Source organism: Hyla sarda, chromosome 1 (assembly GCF_029499605.1).
Source record: "Hyla sarda isolate aHylSar1 chromosome 1, aHylSar1.hap1, whole genome shotgun sequence".
NCBI classification, from domain to species: Eukaryota; Metazoa; Chordata; class Amphibia; order Anura; family Hylidae; genus Hyla; species Hyla sarda.
The window spans coordinates 560,561,258-560,585,267 of record NC_079189.1 but is presented as its reverse complement, the minus strand read 5'-3'; the positions used below and the strand labels follow the sequence as shown (position 1 = coordinate 560,585,267).

Sequence of the window (24,010 nt, the reverse complement as noted above, 5' to 3'; positions counted from 1 at the left end):
ATCTGTATACTACTACTACTGCTGCTGCTGCTGCTATCTCTATGGGATCTGGATATATAGTAGTTATACCCCTCCAATCCAGCTCTATCTGTATACTGTTGCTGCTATCTCTATGGCATCAGGATATGTATAGCTATACACCTCCACTCCCAGCTCTATCTGTATACTACTGCTGCTATATCTATGGTATAGGTATATACAGTAGTTATACACCTATCCTGTATACTGCTGCTATCTCTATGGGATCAGGATATAGTAGTTAGTTATACCTCTCCCCGTCCAGCTCTATCTGTATACTGCTATTTCTAGGGGATAACAATATATAGTAGATATACCTCTCTCGATCCAGCTCTCTCTCTCTATGGGATTAGGATATACAGTAGTAACACACCTCACCTGAGCCTGTGTTCACACTTCATTTCGTGCTGGGTTTATGTGCAGTGAAAATGAATGGTGCAAGGTAAAATTTGTGTGGAATTTCTCTAGGATATTTCACACGGATTTGCTGTTGTGTGAACGGAACCTTATGGACTACACAGCGATAAATGTGGATTTTGTTGCAGATTGCAAGTGGCTTTTACATCTCTAGGCCTAATGCAGTGTTTCCCAACCAGGGAGCCTCCAGCTGTTGCAAAGCTAAAACTCCAAGCATGCCCGGACAGCTTCTGACTGTCCGGGCATGAAGGGAGTTGTAGTTTGGCAACAGCTGGAGGTGCACAGGCCTAACTGGTAAAATACACTGAACATTCCCAAAAGGAATTCTGTTCTGCGCCATCACTTGCGCCATCAGATGTTTTACTCCTTTGACTGCAAATATTATAAATTATCATAATTTTCAGTCTATATGGTTGTTGCCCGTTCCAAGTTGTCATAGGCCGCTTAGTGGAGTGGGCAGATTTATGGTGGCCGCATCCTAACGTGTAGAAATGGCCATAACAAATCATCATGTAGTGATCTAAACTAGGGATGTCCCGATACCATTTATTTTATTTTTTTAAACCGAGTATGAGTATCGATACTTTAAAATAAAAAGTACTCGGAATTGGTATCGGCGAGTATTAGAATTAAAGGGAATCTGACAGCAGGGTGACCCGGTTTCTGGCGCTGGTTACTGTGCTGATATGTGGGTTCCTTGTTGTGTGCAATGGAGTCGGTTGCTGTAGTATGAGCCAAGATTTCTCTCTTCTCCATTGGACAGAACAGGGAATTTGCATTGGCGGTGAGACCGATGACCACATGGTGAGCAGCGGTAGAAACCGGGTCACCTGCACTATCTACCTATAAATTCAAGTTAGTGCAGGTGACGCTGCTGTAAGATTGTCTTTAATAGTAGGTAGTATCCCCTTGCAGACATTAGCAGCAGCATCCCCCCTTGTAAACAGTAGCCCCCCTGTAGACTGCAGCCCCCCCCCCCTTGTAGACATTAGTAGCAACTCCCCTGTAGACCACAGCCCCCCTTAGACAGCAGCCCCGTCTGTAGACAGCAGGCCCCCCTGTAGAAATTAGTAGTAGCCCCCCCTCCTTGTAGACAGCTCTTCTGTGGCTGGCCTCTGTCGGGTGCTGCCGCTCCACTGCCCCGTTCTCACATGCTCCTCCATGGACCACTAAGGACAGGAGGATGGGGATAACGGGGCAGCAGAGCGGCAGCAGGTATCAGACATGGTATCGGGGACATTAAACGAGTCCCCGATACCATGCAAATGGCTAGTATCGGCCCTGATACCGATACTAGTATCGTATCGGGACATCCCTAATCTAAACCATGTTTTTTAGGGAGGCTGACATGCAGCTGACACCGGCCTTACAGGGCTTGGGGTGAGTGGGGCACGGACCAACACCAGACAGCAAGGCCGAACTTCAGCCCCTCATGTATCAGGACCAGGACATAATGCTCTGTACTCTATGAAGGGAGTTTTATCAAAACCTGTGCAGAGAAAAAAAAGTTGACCTGTTGCAACCAGATTGCTGCTTTCATTTTTGAAAAGGCCTCTGAAAAATTAAAGCAGCGATCTGATTGGTTGCTATGGGCAACTGGACAACTTTCTCTCTGCACAGGTTTTGATCAATCTCCCCCTATATCCCCTTCACAGCGCTCCATATCAATGGGACCTGCCTCTAACAGGGCCTCTCCACCCATTTATTTCTCTATCCGGTTGTCCGTGCTGTAAATGGAAGCAGAGATGTGAGCACGTGTTAAAAATGGGTTAAGTCTGCCTTTAAAAAGCCAGCATGGCCACAAGAGTTTATGGGCACTCCGCTGCACTGGCCTCTCTCTCCGAGATGAATAGTTTAATGAACTTGGCATCCCTCACACTGAACAGCGTGAGCTAAAGTGCCATGTGCGCCGGCTTTATCTGCTCCTCAGTAATATAAAAGATTTACTCCATGTTCCACTCCAGTGACTTGTGCTGCCATCACGGGGAACGCTCTTTACATATATTTGGGGAATGGCAAATTCCTCCTGATAAATGCCATAAACCAACAAAGACTTGATCTACAACGATCACAAAGTTTTCCATTGGAAATTAATGGATCTCTTGATACATGTTCAGGACCCCAGGCTGAAGTGCTGTAACACCAGAAAAAAACAAAAACAAAAAAAAAAAAAAAAAAAACACAAAATAAAAATATCCTAGAAAGAAAAAAAAAAGGAAAATGGTGAAAAAACCTTTTCAGTTTTAGTTTTTCTTCCCAAAGCAGTTTTAAAATTCCATTGTGCAAAATGTACATGGTGGAACTTCCACAACAGAAACATTTGCCACGAAAAATTCCGATTCCAGACTCCAAGAGAGACCTGACATATCCATTCCATCAACTGGCTCCAGAAAGTTAAAACAGATTTGTAAATTACTTCTATTAAAAAAAAACTTAATCTTTCCATTTCTTATCAGCTGCTGAAGTTGAGTTGGGTTTGTCCAGAGTAGGAGCAAAACCCCATAGGAAACCTCTCCTGCTTTGGACAGTTCCTGACAGACCAGTGTCAGCAGAGAGCATTGTGGTCAAGCAGAAAAGAAAAACTCAATTCAGCAGCTGATAAGTACTGGAAGGATTAAGATTTTTTTTTTAATAGAAGTAATTTACAAATCTGTTTAACTTTCTGTAGCCAGTTTTCACTGGAAAACCCCTATAAAAGTCTATGGAGATGACATTTCCAAGCAGTCCCAGCTCCTGCATGTTGTGCAGATGCCTGCAGAATGTCCACATGGAAATTTTCTACCGGAAATTTTTGGGAATTCATCAGAATCCTAATTCTGATTGAATTCCGGAAAAAAATTTCACAAATAGAAATCATCAAAAATATTTACTTTGTATTTGATGGTAAAATTGTTGAAAAATGGGCCAACTGAGTGCCAGTGAATCAAACACCTGAACCCTTCTAATGGAAGAAGAGGCTGCCGGACATTGCGGATGCCCGCGCCCGTGACAATGACAGGAAATGCTTAGATGAGGACTTAAAAAAAAAATATATATTCATCTTCCTTTTTAAAGACAACAACAAAATTGTAAGTGCAGTCTGATTTACCAATATGGTTTCTACTGGTGTTTCCGAGAGGCAACAAATCAAGCGCCATCACCCTCCTGCTGGGAAAATTGGTAGTCCAATGTCACCGCAAGCTTTGTCTTTCTTATTGTCCTTGACTGCACCTACTATGTTCCTCCAAGTGCAGAGCCATTAGGAGTGAGCGTACACACACTACGCATTTCCGTCCCCTACAGTGCTCAGGAAATCAGTTCAAGCAAGGCACAAAGAAAAATTACAAATGGAAGGAAAAAAAATATTTAAGTTGTATCTGCAGATCGGAAAGAGAAATCAAACTCCTCACCCCTCCCCACTATCACAATATGCAAAAGTTTCCACTTGGGATAAAAACAGTTTCCTAGATGCTATAAAATAACCCCCCCCCCCACTTCAGAAATGGATATCCCCGGCCATGTGCCCGAGTCCCTATGTGAAGTCCCTCTTATACCACAGCTGCCACATACGTTACAGATGTCACAGAGATCCCTAAAGATCAGGCCAGTGTTTCCTGTTTTTTCCACAAGGGTGCCGCCAGCTGTTGCAAACTACAACTCCCAGCATGCCCGGACAGTCGAAGACTGTCCGGGCATGCTGGGAGTTGTAGTTTTGCAACAGCTGGAGGCACCTTGTTTGGAAAACACTGGATCAGGCGAATGAGCAGAGATCTTTGTCTCGCTGCTCCGTTATAAGTCTATGGCACAGCGAGACAAAGCTGGGGGTCTCAGCAGCGAGATTCTAACCCAAAAAAATAAAACAACTTTTGACAAGTCAAATTAGGAAAAGGAGGGTGATTCAATGTTAAAAGGGGAGGTGTGGGTGTGTGGGTGTGTATATATATATATATATTTTTTTTTTTTTTATTATTAAATGTAACAAAGTCTCAATAGGGGAATATATTTTAAGCAGTCATTTAATTGCTTATGCTGTTTAACACTATGCAATTACATTGAACAGTGAAATCAGAGCTCTGCTAGTACAGTCTGCCTGATCTAGTATGGCCTGCACAGAGGTCTTCAGAAGGCCTCCGGCTGCCATATTAGCTGATCGGGACCACTGCTCTGTGGAGGATCAAATCGGACTTCTCAATCCACAGTCACCTGCAATTTCAACCTATAAATGCAGTGATTGGCATTCATCGCTGTATCTAAAGGGTTAAATGACGGACATCCACTGATGTCAGTCTTTAGCTGCTGAGCTCGCCTTACAGTAACCGTGGGCGCATATATATGTCGTGTAGCAGTTAACCCCTTAAGGACCAAGCTCATTTTGACCTTAAGGACCAGGCCAATTTTATTTTTGCATTTTCGTTAGACCTCATTTTCAATTTACGGTAAAAATGACAAGTTTTCTTTATTCTGTGGGTCAATACGATTAAAATGATACCCATGGTTAGATACTTTTCTATTATTGTTGCGCTTAAAAAAAAAAAAAAAAACACGCAAACGTTTTAACCAAATTAGTTTAAAAGCCTATAACTTTCATTTCTCTGTATAAGCGGTGGTATGAGGGCTCATTTTTTGCGCCATGATCTGTACTTTTTATTGATACCACATTTGTGTATATAAAACTTTTATAAAAAAAATTTTTTATAAAATGTGACAAAAAAAGCTGCAATTTAGCATTTTTTATTTTAACGTTCACGCTGTACAACGTATGAGATCAATATTATATTTTAATAGTTCGGACATTTCCGCACCCGGCAATACCAAATATGTGTGTTTTTTTTTTTTATTTTTTTTTTTTTTTTACACACACACACACACACACACTATGGGGGTAAAATTGGAAAAAAAGGAAATTTAAAACTTTTATTGGGGGAATGGATTTTTCTAATTTTTTTTACTTTTTTATTTATTTATTTATTTATATATTTTTTACTTTCATTTTTACACTTTCATAGTACCCATAGCAATCATTTGATTGTTAATACTGTTCAGTGCTATGCATAGGGCATAGCACTGATCAGTATTATCGGTGATCTTCTGCTCTGGTCTGCTCGATCTCAGACCAGAGCAGAAGACCCCGGGAGACGGCCGGAGCCAGGTGAGGGGACCTCCGGCAGCCATGCTGGATGATCGGATCGCCCGTAGCGCTGGCTATCCATTTAAAGTTCCGCACTGTCGCAGATGCCGTGATCTGTATTGATCACGGAATCTAAGGGGTTAATGGCGGACATCCGTACGATCGCCGATGTCTGCCATTACCAGTGGGTCCCTGGCTGTCGATAGCAGCTGGGACCTGCCGCGCTGACGTGAGCACCGGTTCGGTGCGCGCGGTCATGGCGGAGCGTAAATGTATGTCATGGTGCGTTAAGTACCACAGCACCATGACGTACATTTAAATCAATTGTCATTAAAGGTAATCTATCAGATAGTGTCACATAGTGTTCCTAATCACAGTGCCAGGTAGGGGCTCAAAGTCCCTTCCCGAACAACTGGGAGGTGTGAACTGTGCCAAGCAATTTGGGTATTTTTTATACATGCAGAGGAACAGAAAGTGCCCAAAGGGCAGGGCCAATCACCTCAAGTGCCCACAAGGCAGGGAATATTGTCTAAAATGCCCACAGGGAGGGGCCAATCATCTCACATGCCCAGAATAACTTTTACTGCGCTTTCCTTTGGCTTCTCACTGAGACGTGAGGCGATCGTCCTCGTACTGAGGGCAGCTTAACTATCAATCATCGGTAGGACTGTGCGGACGTGCCTTGCCTCTTTAGACAGTAATGCAGTCCGGCAGAATTCTGCCCAAAGAACGCACATATTCAAATCTTTAGACGGACGTCCATTCTGCCAGTGGAATTTCGATAGGACAATTTTCCAGTGTGCACAAAGCAGCAGAATCCCATAGAAAACAATAGGACTTGTGGCCCAGTCTGAGTGTCCGCAGCGTGAACGAGCCTGAATGCGCTTTGGCATATGAGAAAAAAAAATTGGAATTGCTCAAGTCAGGAGTAGAAATTCACGAACCTAAAAGGTATTTCTGTAAAGTTTCTTTTAACCCCTTCTTGGCACTAGGATTAGTTATGTGAAACCATCAGACAGATTCTCTTCATCCTCTGCCGAGCGTCCAGCATTGGCACTTTACCTATCCACATATGGCAAACCTAAAAAAGTTGACACAAAACTCTGTGCCTTGTAGGGACGCTCCTGGCATCGTCTTTCCGGCTCGATCCTCAGCCTCTGATGTCCTATTTAGGTCGTAAGTTTCCTTCATCTTAGGAATTACACAGGCGTTTATGGCGCTACCTTTAGAGATAAACAACAATAAAAGGAAAAATTCGAGAAACAGATTGCATCTGAAAGGGACTGGGAGGTGCGGGGGCCGCATTGTGCGAACTGGCGGGTGTGCATGAAATGATTCCCTTTAAGAGTGAGCTTTGAGGAACGGGATGTGATTATACAGGGCAGGACGAGCATCTTCAGACGCAGATTTAAGCAGACATGAAAGCCTTTGGCGGCAGCTACATTACTTCATCTACACCCCCCCACCCTTCCATTCACAGATACAGAAAGCTTCAAAAGCGATTCCCAGATGCAGCTTTTACACACGGTCCTTTATCCATTAACTCCTGAAATCCTGGTCACTCCATACCGCTATGGCCAGGCGCTGACGGATGGTCAGATTATCTGGGGTGAGGCACTACAGAACAGGTTTAAAACACGTTACAGATGCAATCAGCACCAAAAGTAAGGAAAGGCTGCCCTCTGCTGACAAAAAGACCAAACTGCCGGTGACCAATGCTGAAGCTACAAACACAAGGGCAAACCCAAAAACAAAAAAAAATTTAAGCGAATCTAGTTTAGCTGCATTGTCTATTTGTGTCTGAAATCTAATTCTTTAGTGGGTAAAAGTCTGCTGCTTTCTCCCATCCACAATGCGGCTTCATGAGGGCAGGTTGGTTGTTGTGCATGAGCAAAAGATCAGGCTAGTGGCTAACCCTACAGCAGCATTTTCCAAACAGTGTGTCTCCAGCTGTTGCATAACTACAACTCCCAGACAGTCTCCAGGCATGGTGGGAGTTGTAGTTTTGTAAGAGCTGGAGATCCACTATGTGGAAAACACTGCCCTACAGGTAGTATGATTGTTGCAAACGAGAGGAGGAGCCTCTGTTATGTGTGTACAGGTTAAGTAGCACTGTTTCTAACCATCCGATTATATTATGTAATTGGAAAAGGCGGTCTAGGAGGCGCCTCAACAGAAACAGGATCCTTATAAGTACCCTTTTTGAAGGCACCTGCCCTACAAAGTGTACTGCCAAATTGGACCTGAGGAAGGCACCCTCGAGTGCTGAAACGCGTTGTCCATATTTTTCAATACAAATATTTATTTGTCCTGTGCCGGCCTCTATCAGTTATACTGCGAGCAACCTCGAGCAGCGCCTCCTAGACTGCCTTTTCCAATTACTTGCCGATTTCCAAGCTGGTCCCCTTTTGGGAACCCAGAATCGGTCCGAGTGCAGCAGCTCTAATCCCATTTACCCAAGTGCACCTCGATCACCACGACCCGCCATAGTCGTGGAATCGACACGTCATCACCAAAAGGTGAGTATATCACTTAGGTGCGGTAGAGGGATCACACCGAGTGGATACACGCTACAAGGGAGCGCCCCCGATCTCTCTCTTTTTATCCCTCTCATCCTCATCATAACTTGTATATAGCATCTTTCAGTTTCCCCATCTGCAGTCTTTTCTAATTTTCTGTTGTCCCTTAAAAGGGGTAATACAATGCTCCAGTATTTTGAACATTTTGTACAGAACGCTCAGAGCCGGAGGCTGTGATCGTGACGTCACGGGCACTTCCCCTCCATTCATGTCTATGGGAGGGGGCGTGTCAGCAAACATGCCCCCTCCCATAGACATGAATGGAGGGGGCGTGGTGTGATGTCACAATGGGAGTTTGTTTAGAATGCAAGGTGCTGCAGGAGATCGCGGGGTGGTTCCAGCAGCAGGACCCCCGCGGTCAGATATCTTATCCCTATCCTTTGGAGGTGGAGTACCCTTTTAACCAGTGCGTCTAGGCTAACCTGTATGAAGTCCATACACTGCACACATACAGAAGAGGTGATCCTGCTACCACTCCTACAGTACACCCTCACAAGCAGCAGTAGTATGGAGGACATTACAGAGCAGTACTGACCAGCACTGAATTCAGCACTGGGTTTAGATATAAACATTTACAAGAGCTTTCAGCAACATCTGTCTGCTCCTTCTCCATAGAGTTTTATGAGCAGCTGTAACCCGATTCCTGAATGAGCTGATCAACTGATTTTAGCAGTTTTTCAAATTGAATAAGAAAATAGGAGAAAGTAGCCTGATGAGGGAAGAATGATTACTAAGATCATAAAGCTCCTTAAAGACTCTGCTATTGTATTACTTTACTGATAAACCCTATTCCCCATAGACCTTTCATGCCCAGCAGGCACTGACTTAATAGACGCATGGGCCAGTCAGACGTGCTGTCTCCATTGACACCAGTGGATTCAACTGAAGGAGGAACATGCTCAATTTCTGCAATTAAAGCTGCAATTTAAATTTCCAAGCAGAATTATCCACTGCAGAAATTCTGCCATGTGCATGGTGCAACAAAATTCTATTGAAAACAATGGGAGGCTGCTGCACCAATGTTTTTTCCAAGTGAAAATTTTCCACTCAAATTCCGCAGGGGCACTCCGGTCTAAAAAAAAATAAAATAAAAAAATAAAAAAAATTCATATGAACTGGCATCAGAAAGAAACCGATTTGTAAATTACTTGTATTAAAAAATCTTAATCTTTCCAGTACTTATCAGCTGCTGTATTCTCCACAGGAAGTTGTGTAGTTCTTTTCTGTCTGGCCACAGTGCTCTCTGCTGACACCTCTGTCCATGTCAGGAACTGTCCAGAGCAGGAGAAAATCCACATAGCAAACCTATCCTGCTCTGGACAGTTCCTGACACGGACAGGTGTCAGCAGTGAACACTGTGGTCAGACTGAAGAGAACTACACAACTTCCTCTGTAGCATACAGCAGCTGATAAGTACTGGAAGGATTAAGATTCTTTAATAAAGGTAATTTACAAACCTGTTAAGTTTTCCACTGGAGAACCCCTTTAAAGGTGCAGGGTAAGGAAGAGAAGTGGCTTCTAGCCCGACCATGTATTTTACCAGAGGTCCCCAACCCAGTCCTCGAGACCCAGACCCACCAAAAGTGCAGGTTTAGATTTTTTTCCCGTTCTATTCCAATGAATTAACTGAAAAAAAAAAACCTAATGTTGTAGGGTCTTGAGGACTGGGTTGGGACCACTGTATTACCCACCATCTAAATTTGGCCCAGTCTGGCTCACGTATTGTAACCTGTTGCTTCCAGGAATTCAGACTAACCAGCTGATGCCACCCCACACACAATATCAATGTGATACATTTTAGAGGACTGTATTAGACCTACAGTATATCTGAGGTGTGGTATAAATCTAAACTCTAAACCCACAAAAACATTTAAAAAAAAAAAAAGTTTCCCTGGTCGGATTCAAACCCAGGACCTTGCCGGCAGGTCACGGTGATAAAGCTGCGAGCCGAGCACCATGGAGAGCGAGGAGTAAGTACACACAATGCCAAGTCCACAGAGGCTGCATGCAACAGGGCTCTGTCTTTGGCATTATATCCCAACCAGGGCGCTCCAGCAAAACTACAACTCCCAGTACGCCTGGACAGCCAAAGGCTGTCCGAACATGCTGAGAGTTGTAGTTTTTCAAAAGCTGGAGGCACCCTGGTTGGGAAACACTGGTCTATAGGAGCGCGGGAGTGTAGGTTGGACCCTTCCCTACCCACAGGAAAGGATAATGGCGTACAGACTGGTCAGCTATAGGCACATATGCAGAACGCTCCTCCCTGCTTTCTAGTTTCCTTGAGGCTATGTTCACACGGCAGAATTTCCAAACAGAATCTGCTGGAAAAATTTTGCTTAGAAATTCTGCAAACTTTTCTGCATATTGAATGGGAATTCCGCTATCCCCTTCACATGGCAGAACTTCCACAGTGGAAATTCAGCAGATATTCTGCAAAAATATAAGATCTGTCTTTAAATGGGCACTGTCATTAAAACTAATTTTTGCTATTGCACTCCTTATGGTAAATAAAAAATCTTTCTAATGTACTTTGTTTAAAAGTTTTATGTTTATTTGTGTTTAAAAAAGCTGCCACTAGGTGTTTCCCTACTTCTCCAGAGCACATTTTCCTCCATCTCTCGCACAGACTTTGGACTCCTGCTGGCCTGGTAGAAGTCCAAAATCAAAAAAATGCAGTCTGGCATACTGAGGGGGGTGTGTGCAGCCTCAGCCAATCATAGCTCATCTCACAATGAACTGCTCTGGGCTGTGTGTAGCAGAGTGAGGGAGGAAGTTCTCCCCTGTATGGCTTCAGATGATGTCACACCTGCTGGGTTATGCCCCCTCCCAATCTGTGAATCTGACTGAGCAGAAAATACAGAGCAATATCAAGGTAGAAAACGAAAAAATAATAAAAAATAAAGGCAGGGGGTGGTTTATCATGATGGGGCAGTGAACTGGCAGGATTATAAAATGTAACAAGTTCTAAAAACGTTTCAGGATTCCAGGCAGAATCCCATGGAACTTGATGGGGCTTTGAGTTTTGGCAGAATTCTGTGTTTTTAGCAAAAACTGTGAAAAATCCACAGCAAACTAAGGAGAACAGAATTTGAGCGATATAGCAATATATCCGTCGAGTGAACATAGCCTTAGATGGAAAAAACCTCAACAAAAGCCGCACAATTGGTGCTCGGAGTACGGCAGGACATTTGCAGGACTCTAGTCATAAAAGACATGAATCGGGACATAAAATTTCCCTGAGCGGCAGAAGTTAATAATATGATAAAAGGTTCTTTTGAAGCAAAAAGAAAAAATGTATTTCCCACCAATTACATGAACAACTTGGAAGAAAGTGGAGATGGGCGAGAGGATGGGAGACGCTGAAGGAAAAAGAAAAAAAAAAAAGGAAAACTTTCAAAACATTAAAAAAAAAAAAAGAAGAAAATTAGCCTGCACTCCGTCTCACAGTAGGTCCATCACAAATCTTTCAAGTCGTATTCTAAGCTCCAATCTTCAAAGTGGCACAATCCCCTTTGAAGCTTTGCTCCAAGCAACTTACGCTGGGAGGTGCGGCGTGCGGACTTAACGCCGGCGAGTCACTTGTTATGTCTGCAGTCACGATGATAAAGCTGCGGGCCGAGCACCACGGAGAGCGAGCGGCGTGTACACAATACAGAGTCCACCGCGGCTAAACGCAGATCTCGCACTACAGCAACAGGGCCATATTTATCGCTTATCTCATAAAGGACGAGCCTGGATTGGTTGGATTTGGGCATTGGGGTGTATTATATGGAGACAGCAGAAATACCACCACAAGGATTACTGGGGAATATTACCAGCAATTGTGAGAACTGTTGCGTCTGGTCCTGATGATGGAAATCTGATCCATCACTTATCGTTCAGGCTGCAAAATGATAGGACTTAAAGGGGTACTCCGGTGGAAAACATTTATTTTATTTATTTTTTTTAAATCAACTGGTGCCAGAAAGTTAAACAGATTTGTAAATTACTTCTATTTAAAAAAAATCTTTATCCTTCCAGTACCTATTAGCAGCTGCATGCTACAGAGGAAATTCTTTTCTTTTTGAATTTCTTTTTTTGTCTTGTCCACAGTGCTCTCTGCTGACACCTGATGCCCGTATCAGGAATTGTCCAGAGCAGGAGAAAATCTTCATAGCAAACCTATGCTGCTCTGGACAGTTCCTGAGACAGACAGAGGTGTCAGGAGAGAGCACTGTGGACAAAAAAAAAAAATTCAAAAAGCAAAGAACTTCCTTTGTGGAATACAGCTGCTTATAAGTACTGGAAGGATAAAGATTTTTTTTTGTTTATAGAAGTAATTTACAAATCTGATTAACTTTCTGGCACCAGTTCATTAACAAAAAAATAATAATAAATTCCCACCGGAGTACCCCTTTAATGCTAAGAACCACAAAAAATACATGTACAGCATTGTTTCCCAACCAGGGTGCCTCCAGGTGTTGTAAAACTACAACTTCCAGCATGCCCGGACAGCCATCGGCTGTCCGGGCATGCTGGGAGTTGTAGTTTTGCAACACCTGGAGGCACCCTGATCGGGAAGCACTCATGTACAGCGTAAGATACTTCACACAATACAAACAACAATGATCTGGATGCAAGAAGAAAACCAAAAACGTGCCACAATTTCTAAATAGCGTAGGAGTTGTTCACATCATGATTTAAACGCATGTTTAGTGTACATGTGAAATATACAAAAAATAAAAAATAAAAAAAATGTATACGCACATATGCAATATTAGAAAACACACTTTTCTGTAGATTATTAGATGTTTACCATGGTAAATTAAAGGGGTACCCCAGAGGGGGGGGGTGTCAAATCATCCGTTACCAGAAAGATAAACAGATTTGTAAATTTACTTCTGTTTAAAAATCTTAATCCTTCCAGTACTTAACAGCTGCTGTATGTTCCAGAGGGAGTTGTGTAGTTTTTTTCAATCTGCCCGCAGTGCTTTCTGCTGACAACTCTGTCCTGGTCAGGAACTGTTATTCCCTATGGGAATTTGCGCCTCCTCTGTGGCAGCAGAGAGCACTGTGGTCAGATGGGAAAGAACTACACAACTTCCTCTGTAGTATACAGCAGCTGATAAGTACTGGAAGGATTAAGATTTTTAAATAGAAGTATTTTACAAATCTGTATTTTTTTTGGCACCAGTTGATTTAAAAAAAAAAAAAAATTATAATTTATTTTCCTCCAGAGTAAGTTGTGGAATTCAATTAAAATCCTGCTACTGTGCATGTCGGAAAAGAAGCATAAAGATCTATTCACACAGCGGAATTTCCGCTTGCAGAATTCCGCCTCAAATTAAAGCCCATAGGCTTCTATGGGATTCCGCACTTCCATTCAACCTTCTGAAATTCCGCAAGCGGAATTTCAGAAGGTTGGCAGAATCCCATAGAAGCCTATGGGCCTTAATTTGAGACGGAATTCTGCAAGCGGAAATTCCGCTGTGTGAATAGACCCTTACAGAGGCGTCAGGGAAGCAGTGAAGGTGAGTATAGGGTTCTTTTTTTTTTTTCTAATCACCTGTACCTGATCACAGGCTGCATTCACACCTCGTTTTTACGTTACGGGTGCCAGATCCGGCTGGGGGAGGGGCAAACCGGGCACTCCTGTACCCCACAGCCTTACCAGTGCTGAAATCCATTTACTTTAATGAGCCGACCGGAGTCAAACGGTGACTCCGGTTGGCTCATTTTTGACCCGTATGCGGTTTCCTGACCGGACCTAAAACCATAGTATTTTAGGTCCGGTCACAAAACCGGATACGGGTCAAAACTGAGCTGACCGGAGTCACCGTTTGACTCCGGTCGGCTGATTAAAGTAAATTGATTTCAGCGCTGGTACGGCCGGGATACGGGAGCACCCGGTTTGCCCCTCCCCCAGCCGGATCCGGCACCCATAACGTAAAAACGAGGTGTGAATGCAGCCTTAGACAGAAAATTCCTGGAATAACCCTTGAAGGTATAGAAACCTAAGGACTTACATTTTTTACATTTCCATACGTTTCTCATTGACTCATTAAAATAACGTATAACTTATATCAGGCATATACAGCAGTATGTTACAATATTCCATCCCAAATACAAAACCATATACAAAAGTATAAAATATAGCAATGTGCACTATATTTTACCAGTTACAGGGTACCTAAACTTTTCTTTAGCTTGACCTGTCAAAAGTTGTGATCAGCTACTGAGAAACCCACTGATCCCTAGAACGAAGGGACAAAATGTTCGGCCGACTTCTTTGTCTCATTTCGGTTTAGCTTTCCATGGAAAGCCAAGCACAGAGTACAGGCGCCATGACAAACCCATAGAGATGGAGACTATCATTGTGCCTGTGCCAGTAAAAACCCACGCAAGCAATTGGAAAAAGATATCTGCCGGTCATGTGCAGCAGTAGCTGGGGGTAGGACGCATGGCAGTCAACAACAAAATCTGCCCAATAAAGTGCACACGCTCTGTAGTCCTGGATAATCGTGAGCAGCCGCTCAGGGTGTCTCCAGCTGTTGTAAAACAAACTCCCAGCATGCCCAGACAGCTCTATATAGACACTGCTCTAAAGGGGCGGCAGTGTTATTTCGGCAACATATATCCTGAAGAACATCAATCAGGTATTAATCCCTAAGATTCCCATTAGCAGTAGAACTGGTTTTACTAAAAAAAAAAATCTTAGAGCCTTTTGCAGAAAAACAATCATGAGATACAACAATGAGAGAACAAGCTCACCTCTGCGGCTGCGGTGCACAGAACCCTGCACTCCGCTAGGTGCCTTTGGAACTTCAGGATGCACTGCCCTGTGTTTGCACATGAGGAGCTGTACTATTTCTGGACATGATATAACTTATATACAGGATATTCCAGCAGATTTCTGCTCTGCAGGCTTTATCTCTAACTTTGTTTTCCAAGAGCTGGTGGACAGAGCTCCCTCCTCCCCCCTCCATACACTTATTTCTTGTCTGGCAGACACAGGACAAAGCGGAGATGATTTTCAGAGTGATACAGTCTCACAGGAAAGGGGGAGGGGGAAGAAGCTTGATAATAGGAGAAAGAAGCATTTTAGCCTAGGTCATGAAGTGGGTCTCCAGAAAAAAAAAGTTGCAAAAAAAAAAAAAAGGTGCAGGCTGCAATAGGTGAAGCATTGTCACCTTTAGATCATCAGGAGGTCCTGATGGTTTGGCAATGGTCTTTTTACAGATGACACAAAAATATGTAAAAGGGTTCATGCCCCTGGAGGGATACACCATATGGAAAAATATTTATGTAAAATAAAAGAATGTCAGAACACTAGACACTGACATGTGGATAAGTGCAAGATAATGCACATGGGGGGGGGGGGTAAGAACCAAAAGGGCAGAATATAGATTATGCTATACAGTCCTAACATCAGTCTCTGAAGAAAAGGGATGTAGGGGTCATTATTTCAAAAGACCTCAAGGTAGAAAGAATGTCTGAGCAGCAGGAAATATTAGCCGAATGCTTGGGTGTATAGGGAGAGGTATTAGTAATAGAAAGAGGGAAGTGTTCATGGGAGTATAGGGAGAGGTATTAGCAGTAAAAAGGGAAGTGCTCTGGGAGTATAGGGAGAGGTATTAGCAATAAAAAGAGGGAAGTGCTCCAGGGAGTATAGGATGAGGTATTAGCAGCAGAGACTCATACCTCTGTACAGAGCACTGGTGAGCCTTCACTTGGAGTATTGTGTGCAGTACTGGAAGCTGTATCTCCAGAAGGATAAATATATTTTGGTGAAAATTTTAAGACAAACTAGTACATGGACTGCAGGATTACTTGGCAAGGTTAAACGGGGAGAGGAGAGGAAATTAAAAAAAAAACAAGAAAAACTACCACAAGAGCAAGTAGTGTTATGTGAAAGTGGCAGCTGCAAATAACCTCAAAAGAGTTTAAGCATGCATGGGATTGGCATAAGGCTATCCTTTATATTATATAGGAATTGGCATCAGGCTATCCATTATATTATATAGGAATTGGCATAAGGCCATCCTTTATATAGGAATTGGCATCAGGCTATCCTTTATATTATATAGGAATTGGCATCAGGCTATCCTTTATATTATATAGGAATTGGCATAAGGCTATCCTTTATATTATATAGGAATTGGCATAAGGCCATCCTTTATATAGGAATTGGCATCAGGCTATCCTTTATATTATATAGGAATTGGCATCAGGCTATCCTTTATATTATATAGGAATTGGCATAAGGCTATCCTTTATATTATATAGGAATTGGCATCAGGCTATCCTTTATATTATATAGGAATTGGCATCAGGCTATCCTTTATATAAGACAGGGCCAGGGACTATTCATAGTGTTCAGGATATTGGACAGACTAGATGGGCCAAATGGTTCTTATCTGATAAAAACATTCCAAGTATTCAGCCACATCTGGCTATGGATTTTGCATGAGACCCATGTAATGAGGCATCGGCTCGCCATCACAAGGTGGAGTCATCTACAAAGTTCCCTGCCACCTTTATGACATTTAAAAGGTCGAATAGGACACGGTTCTTATGAGACCTCTTCCAAGTTTTAAACTGAACCGCTCTACTATGTATTCTAAGCACAGCACAATAGCGGACTTCCCTGCCCCGGATCCTAACGGAGCGTAGTGCGATCCATTTCACTTCTCGACACAGGTAAAAGTACTTGAGAGCCGCTAATCCCCCCTCTGAGTATCAGTGGGGGCAATGGGACGAGGGAGCCATATATTACAGTATCAGCATCTGTCCTTCTGATGGGATCCAAGGGATGCGGATTAGCATAAAATGTAATGATGTCAAATAAGCGTCTGTGAAATAGGGACTGCGACGAGGCACTATTTCCGAAGCCTGACAGCGGCGTCGACGGTTTAGAAATGCAAATGAAACCATTATGTTCAATAATTATATGAAAAAATGAACAGTTCAGCATGTTTTCCAGCCCTGATGGCGGTTAATGGGATATACGCTTATGTAAATAACTACTATTAAAACTAATGCCAACCCCTCCCCCCCCCTCTAATAAATTCATAGTAAAGCTCCTGATTTAGGAGGCTTTTAAACGCCAGCAGTGCTCAGTTATTAGAAAGGAGTGCATTATTACGCTTAGACCTCATTACTGCCGCGACTCGCGAAACTCCATCAATTATTGCCCGATAATGAAAATGAGAATCATTCGGGGGGGGGGGGGGGACTTTAAGATAAAATAAATAAATAAATGGATCACCTTTCGATCATCTTGTAGAGAAGTGTTGGGGTGCTGCAATACTCTAAACTTGTTATCCATCTAGCGGCTCGCTGGGGTTTTGGCGCCGACACCTCGGGGGTATTAGAGATGAAAGTTGATGTAGAAAGGCATTGGAATTAGCCGCGCTTAGCATCCGGTGGGGGAAAACAAATAAATGCAGTTGCATGGACGGCGGTGCTGGAACTGTAAGTTCGTTTGTATTTCTTGTAAAAAAGGGAAAAAAAATAGGAAAATACTTTATTCAGACAACAGAGGAAAGTACTATAACTATAAGGGAGGGGGCAGGCACTTTCCGAAAATACACTGGTGCAGCCCAGAACAATGATCTAAAAGTTCATAAACACATGGCCTGTCTACTGCATATTCTGAAATAACGAAGCTCCTTTTTAACACGTAATCCGGTGGCGAGTGCTAGAGATGAGCGAACTTACAGTAAATTCGATTCGTCACGAACTTCTCGGCTCGGCAGTTCATGACTTTTCCTGCATAAATTAGTTCAGCTTTCCGGTGGTCCGGTGGGCTGGAAAAGGTGGATACAGTCCTAGGAGACTCTTTCCTAGGACTGGAGCACCTGAAGGCTGAACTAATTTACGCAGAATAAGTTATCAACTGCCGAGCCGAGAAGTTCGTGACAAATCGAATTTACTGTAAGTTCGCTCATCTCTAGCGAGTGCCTCCTATACCTGCTCTATACACTTTGATATGAACTTTATCTAAAGGATTGAGCACCCTGAACCGAGACGTGTATGAGGTCCATTCTTACTGTACCAGCTACTATCTGCCTATGAACTGTGTGATAAAGCTATACCTGTGCTGAAGCTGTGCCGCCATTTCCCTCTCTTTATTTGTTATTATATTAAGGCCATATTCACACAGCGGAAAATTTGTGCAATGTTGCCCGGAAAAGTCACAAATAGTAGATGCCGACGGAAACATGCCAGGGCTAGAACCGCTCAGAAATGCACCGTCTCCATAGTCTGCATGTTTATTCTTTTACCGGACACCAGAATTTCTGAGGTGGAAATATCTGCCGCTGAAATGCCGCCAGTGCAGCAGAATCCCACTGAAAACAATGAGACTCAACGGAATTTCAGAGCAGAATTATTCCACCGGATTCCGCCTGGAATGAAGTGAACATGGCCTAACGTGGCGTTTCCCAACCAGTGTGTCTGCAGCTGTTGCAAAAACTACAACTCCCAGAATGCCCGGACAGCTAATTGCTGTCCGGGCATTCTGGGAGTTGTAGTTTTGCAAAAGCTGCAGACACACTGATTGGGAAACACTGGGGGGGTATTTTCATTAGCAACAAAAAGGATGAGATTTAAACGATCACTATCAGATTCAAAAACTTTTTATACATTGTACATCTTGGCAAAACATTAATCTTTCTAAAATACTTCATAAGAAAAAATGATTTCCTTTTTATAGAAATCAAGGCTTATAAAAAAAAAAAAATAAATAAATAAATAAAAAGACCACTAGTGGGCTCCATACCATCCAGAAAATAATCCTGTCTGGCTGCATCATCATCTTTGTCCAAGCTGAAGCACAGGGACTTGGTGCTGGAGTGAGCACAGAGGGATACTGTCTTGGATAGAGAGACCCAGCACAGCAAAGTAGACTCCATGAGGAAGATGAGTCATGCAGAGTGAGGACACGCCCCCTCCAAAAGCACAGAATGACAAACCAAGTGAGCAACAAAAAGAAGGTATTTGTGAGAAATATAGGTGCTAGTCACATAGCTAGATTAGGTACTGAGTGACTTTCTACATTTTGGTTTTTGTGGGATGTGACAGGTCCTCTTTAAAAAAAATAAAAACAAATACAATAAAACAAATCTGATTTCAAATCAGCAGCATTTACAGTAGCAAAAAAAGGGATAGGATTTAAAAACTAAAATTGAATTTTGGTATGCAAAAAATAAAAATTAAAACAGGACTACTTATTACCATAGCCAAACACATTGACAAAGCCGCCAAACCAGCAACCCCCCCCCCCCCCCCCCCCCCAAAAAAAAAGGATGTCGTATGGAGGCAACATAACATGTTTAGTTACCCAGCCGGGCAGTCATCCAACACGTGTACTATTCCTACATCTGGTCCTATGTCCATATGTTGCATATGCTTTTTATCCAAAGTGATGAACCTATTGTGAATTGTCTGACCCCATCCTATCTATACACTGGTGTCACTTTTCACTGTAATCCTGTCTAAGACTAGGTTCACACTGCCATTGTGCTTCGACCCACTCTGCCTTGATTCGGCACAAAAAACAAAACAAAAAACATTTTTTAATTTAAAAATAGACCCAATTATTGGCCTAACCCAGTACACCAGTGTTTCCAAAGGAGGGTGCCTCCTGCTGTTGCAAAACTACAACCCCCAGCATGCCCAAAAGGCCTAAGGCTTACGTTAGTGATAGACCAGGGCAGTGTTACCCCAACCAGGTTCCCTCCTGCTGTTGCAAAACTACAGCTCCCAGAATGCCTGGACAGCTGAAGGCTGTTATTGATCAGGGCAGTTTTTTTCAACCGGGTCTCCTCCAGCTGTTGCAAAACTACAACTACCAGCATGCCCGGACAGCCTTCGGCTGTCCGGGCACGCTGGGAGTTGTAGTTTTGCAACAGCTGGAGGCGACCTGGTTGGGAAACAGAAATAGTCATATGGAATATAGCGAAAGGTTCCCTTTAAAACTATCGATAAATGAGGTCACTGTGTGAACAGAGCCCAACACCCGGAACGTCTTCCAGGTGACTCTACGCTCATCTTAACAAGCAGAACGTGACCAGAAGCATCTGTTTAGCAGGAAAGTGTCCGGTCACCATCCGGCCCTAATAGCCGCTATAAAACACCGGGAGACCGGCAGGCCTGAGGCTTCTGGCCCCGCCATGTAAGAGTTAATCAGATTAACACTTGGCAGCCTGCAGGGCGTAATGTGAACGAGCCCTAAAATCTGATTAAAACGAGGCAACGCGGAGCGCTTCTGCGGCCCGCCATCCTTATGGAAAGTGTTTCTGTTCAGCAGGCGGGAATGGGAAATTCATGTTGACAAATGTCGATTTCATAGAAGGGAAGCATGAAGGGAACAGCTGGAGAGCCGATTCCAGCCGAACGCAGGCGGCGTCCCATGCTGATAAGTCACGCTACCGAATGGAAACACATGCAGATTTATTCCTCTCCATAAATTAGGACAATTATAACTATAAGCGAAGCAGGGATGGGGGGTAAATATATGAAGACAAAAAGGATATCTTCCCTCTCTGTAGCAATGAGGTTGTTCTGCTCCTCCAAGTGTCGAATCTTTTTCTCGAATGACTCGTGCTCTGTCTTCAGGCGCTCCTCCGTCACCTCCTTCTCCTCGCTCACCCTGCCAAAAAAAAAAAAAAAAAGGATCAGAATGAAGAAAATGCAGAGTATAAACAATGGCGAAACTACAGAGCAAATACCTGTGCAGACAATGAACAAGACATGGAGGCAACTACAATGCACAGAATTAAGGCGAAGCTCTACCTGTAAAATAATACTAAAAATATGAAGATTTGGGGGTCAGAGTCCAACCAAAGTAAATGGGATGAGCTGCAGAACCCATCAAAGCTGCACATACAGAGTTGCTGTACCTGGGTGATGAGAGAATGGCCCTGCCCAAAACAAGGTGGCCATCTTATTGTAATTAAAATTTTTCATCCTTCCAGTACTTAGCTGCTGTATGCTCCAGAGAAAGTTGTGTAGTTCTTTCCAGTCTGACCACAGTGCTTAGCTGCTGTATGCTCCAGAGAAAGTTGTGTAGTTCTTTCCAGTCTGACCACAGTGCGGACATCCATGTCAGGAACTGTCCAGAATAGGAGCAAATCCCCATAGCGAACCGCAGTTCCAGAAACGGACAGAGGTGGTAGCAGAGAGCACTGTGCTCAGAGTGGAAAGAACTACACAACTTCCTGTGGAGTGTTAAGCAGCTGATAAGTGCTGGCAGGATTAAAGTGTACCTGTAAGATCCCACACAAAAAAAAAAAAAAAATACTCAACCTCATCCTGACCATGTACATCTAATTTGTATGCATCTATCACCTATATTTTCATTAGCTCACAGTGTTAGAAATCCTCTCAGGGGAAGGGGGGCGTGTCCCTCCTTGTGGTGGTGGGAGGTGATTGGTCCGTCTGCACATGCAGCCTTGTCCATGACTCATGGACAAGCCTGATGCTGTTGCATGACTGGTTAGTGTCCCAGTAGATATGGGGACCCCTTATTGATAGGATTTTCAGGAGCCGTTTTCTTTATTAAATATTCAACATTTTTTAAACAACCGTATTACAAAAGGTCTTTAATCTTTATTAGTAACATGTTTTTGGATCTGACAGTGCTCGTTTAAAAGGAAATCTGTTCTGGCAAAAGTTGATTTAAAAACGTTTTCCGCTGCCGAGTACCCTGTTTAAAAAAAAAAAAAAAAAAAATAAAGTGTAATCCAAGATGACAAAAAAACATAGCTGCTATTGTCCACAAACAGCGCCACCCTTGTCCTCAGGTTGTGTGTGGTATTGCAGATCAGTTCCATTGAAGTGAATGCAGCAGTTGTAATACTGCAAGCAACCTGAGGACAGGCGTGGCGGCAATTTGGTAAGAAAGCAACTATATTTTTCTATGTTTGTTTTGCTCAGCAGTCATCTAAATATGAAACAGTGAAGGGGTTAAAACTGTGTGTTTGCGCGCCATACTTCCTAAAAGACACCTGGCACCGACCGCTGGAGAAGGGCATCTGAATGCTAAAGACTTTCACAAAGCAATGATTCCTTTATGGAATTCGCATGTCACTTAATTGTGCATTTTATTGCTAACTAAATATTAAGCACAGAGTTAATAGCGTGAGAGATGGTCGAGCCTCACAATCTATTGCGCTTTAGATGCTCAGCCGAACTCCCTAATCTAAATGAGATAATTTCGGCTGCGCCTCTCTGTATCCAACATGGAAGCACATAACTCAGGGAGTGTATTAAGCAGAGTTATCCATCACGGCCGCTACCTCTCGCCACCTGTTCCAGCAAAGCGTGCGCGGGAAGATCAATTACGTGCTAAATATGGGCACGAAAGAGCAACCGGTCTTACTCTCCTGACAGTCCAATATTAGGAATCTAATGTGTTATTTGACATCTTTGCCCTGATCTAGGTCATCGCTATGCTCCCGGGGTCTAGACGCAATCTTTCACAGGACGCTGGGCACAGGAGAACCTGAGAGGACAAATTGGAAACTTTCTTCTGTAACTTGTGACATTATAAGGCGAGCGCACCCTTGTGACATTATAAGGCGAGCGCACCCTTGTGACATTATAAGGCGAGCGCACCCTTGTGACATTATAAGGCGAGCGCACCCTTGTGACCTTATAAGGCGAGCGCACCCTTGTGACATTATAAGGCGAGCGCACCCTTGTGACATTATAAGGCGAGCGCACCCTTGTGACATTATAAGGCGAGCGCACCCTTGTGACATTATAAGGCGAGCGCACCCTTGTGACATTATAAGGCGAGCGCACCCTTGTGACATTATAAGGCAAGCGCACCCTTGTGACATTATAAGGCGAGCGCACCCTTGTGACATTATAAGGCGAGCGCACCCTTGTGACATTATAAGGCGAGCGCACCCTTGTGACATTATAAGGCGAGCGCACCCTTGTGACATTATAAGGCGAGCGCACCCTTGTGACATAAGACGAGCGCACCCTTGTGACATTATAAGGCGAGCGCACCCTTGTGACATTATAAGGCGAGCGCACCCTTGTGACATTATAAGACGAGCGCACACTTGTGACATTATAAGGCGAGCGCACCCTTGTGACATTATAAGGCGAGCGCACCCTTGTGACATTATAAGGCGAGCGCACCCATGTGACATTATAAGGCGAGCGCACCCTTGTGACATTATAAGACGAGCGCACACTTGTGACCTTATAAGGCGAGCGCACACTTGTGACCTTATAAGGCGAGCGCACACTTGTGACCTTATAAGGCGAGCGCACACTTGTGACATTATAAGACGAGCGCACACTTGTGACATTATAAGACGAGCGCACACTTGTGACATTATAAGACGAGCGCACACTTGTGACATTATAAGACGAGAGCACCCTTGTGACATTATAAGGCGAGCGCACACTTGTGACATTATAAGACGAGAGCACCCATGTGACATTATAAGGCGAGCGCACCCATGTGACATTATAAGGAGAGTGAACACATCTGCTGTCAAGGGGTGGATGCACTGTTCTGGCAGATACTTCACAGTAGGGATCGACCGTCCATCGGTTTGGCCGATATTCAGGATTTTGGACATTATCGGCACGGTAATTGCAGATACCGATAATGCCCCGCCTCCCCGGCCAGAGATCACTAACGACACCACCACCGCCGCTTCCCCATTGCCTCCCTCATCCCCGGTTTTATAATTACCTGTTCCCGGGTCTCTGGGTCCGTGCTACTTCTGGCTCCTGCGGCGTCCTGCGTGATGCAGCAGTGGTGGGTGGACTAGGGAGGACCCCAGGACAGTCAGGGGGAGAGAAGCAGGTGGTGGCGGCAGTCTCTGGCCCCCCAAAAGCCACTGCAGTTCATTGATTTAAAGCGCCCGCTTTAAATCAT

General features: G+C 43.7%; 1 protein-coding gene across 4 annotated transcripts in view; it reads right to left on the bottom strand.

Annotated features, from left to right (window-relative positions):
* KIAA1328 (KIAA1328 ortholog) overlaps nucleotides 1-24,010 on the bottom strand; it is a 154,622-nt gene that overhangs the window by 96,320 nt on the left and 34,292 nt on the right. For all 4 annotated transcript variants that reach the window (XM_056542776.1, XM_056542762.1, XM_056542771.1 and 1 more), the window contains one exon: nucleotides 20,640-20,755. In XM_056542776.1, the coding sequence (XP_056398751.1) occupies nucleotides 20,640-20,755 (116 nt within the window). The remainder of the gene's footprint in view (nucleotides 1-20,639; nucleotides 20,756-24,010) is intronic.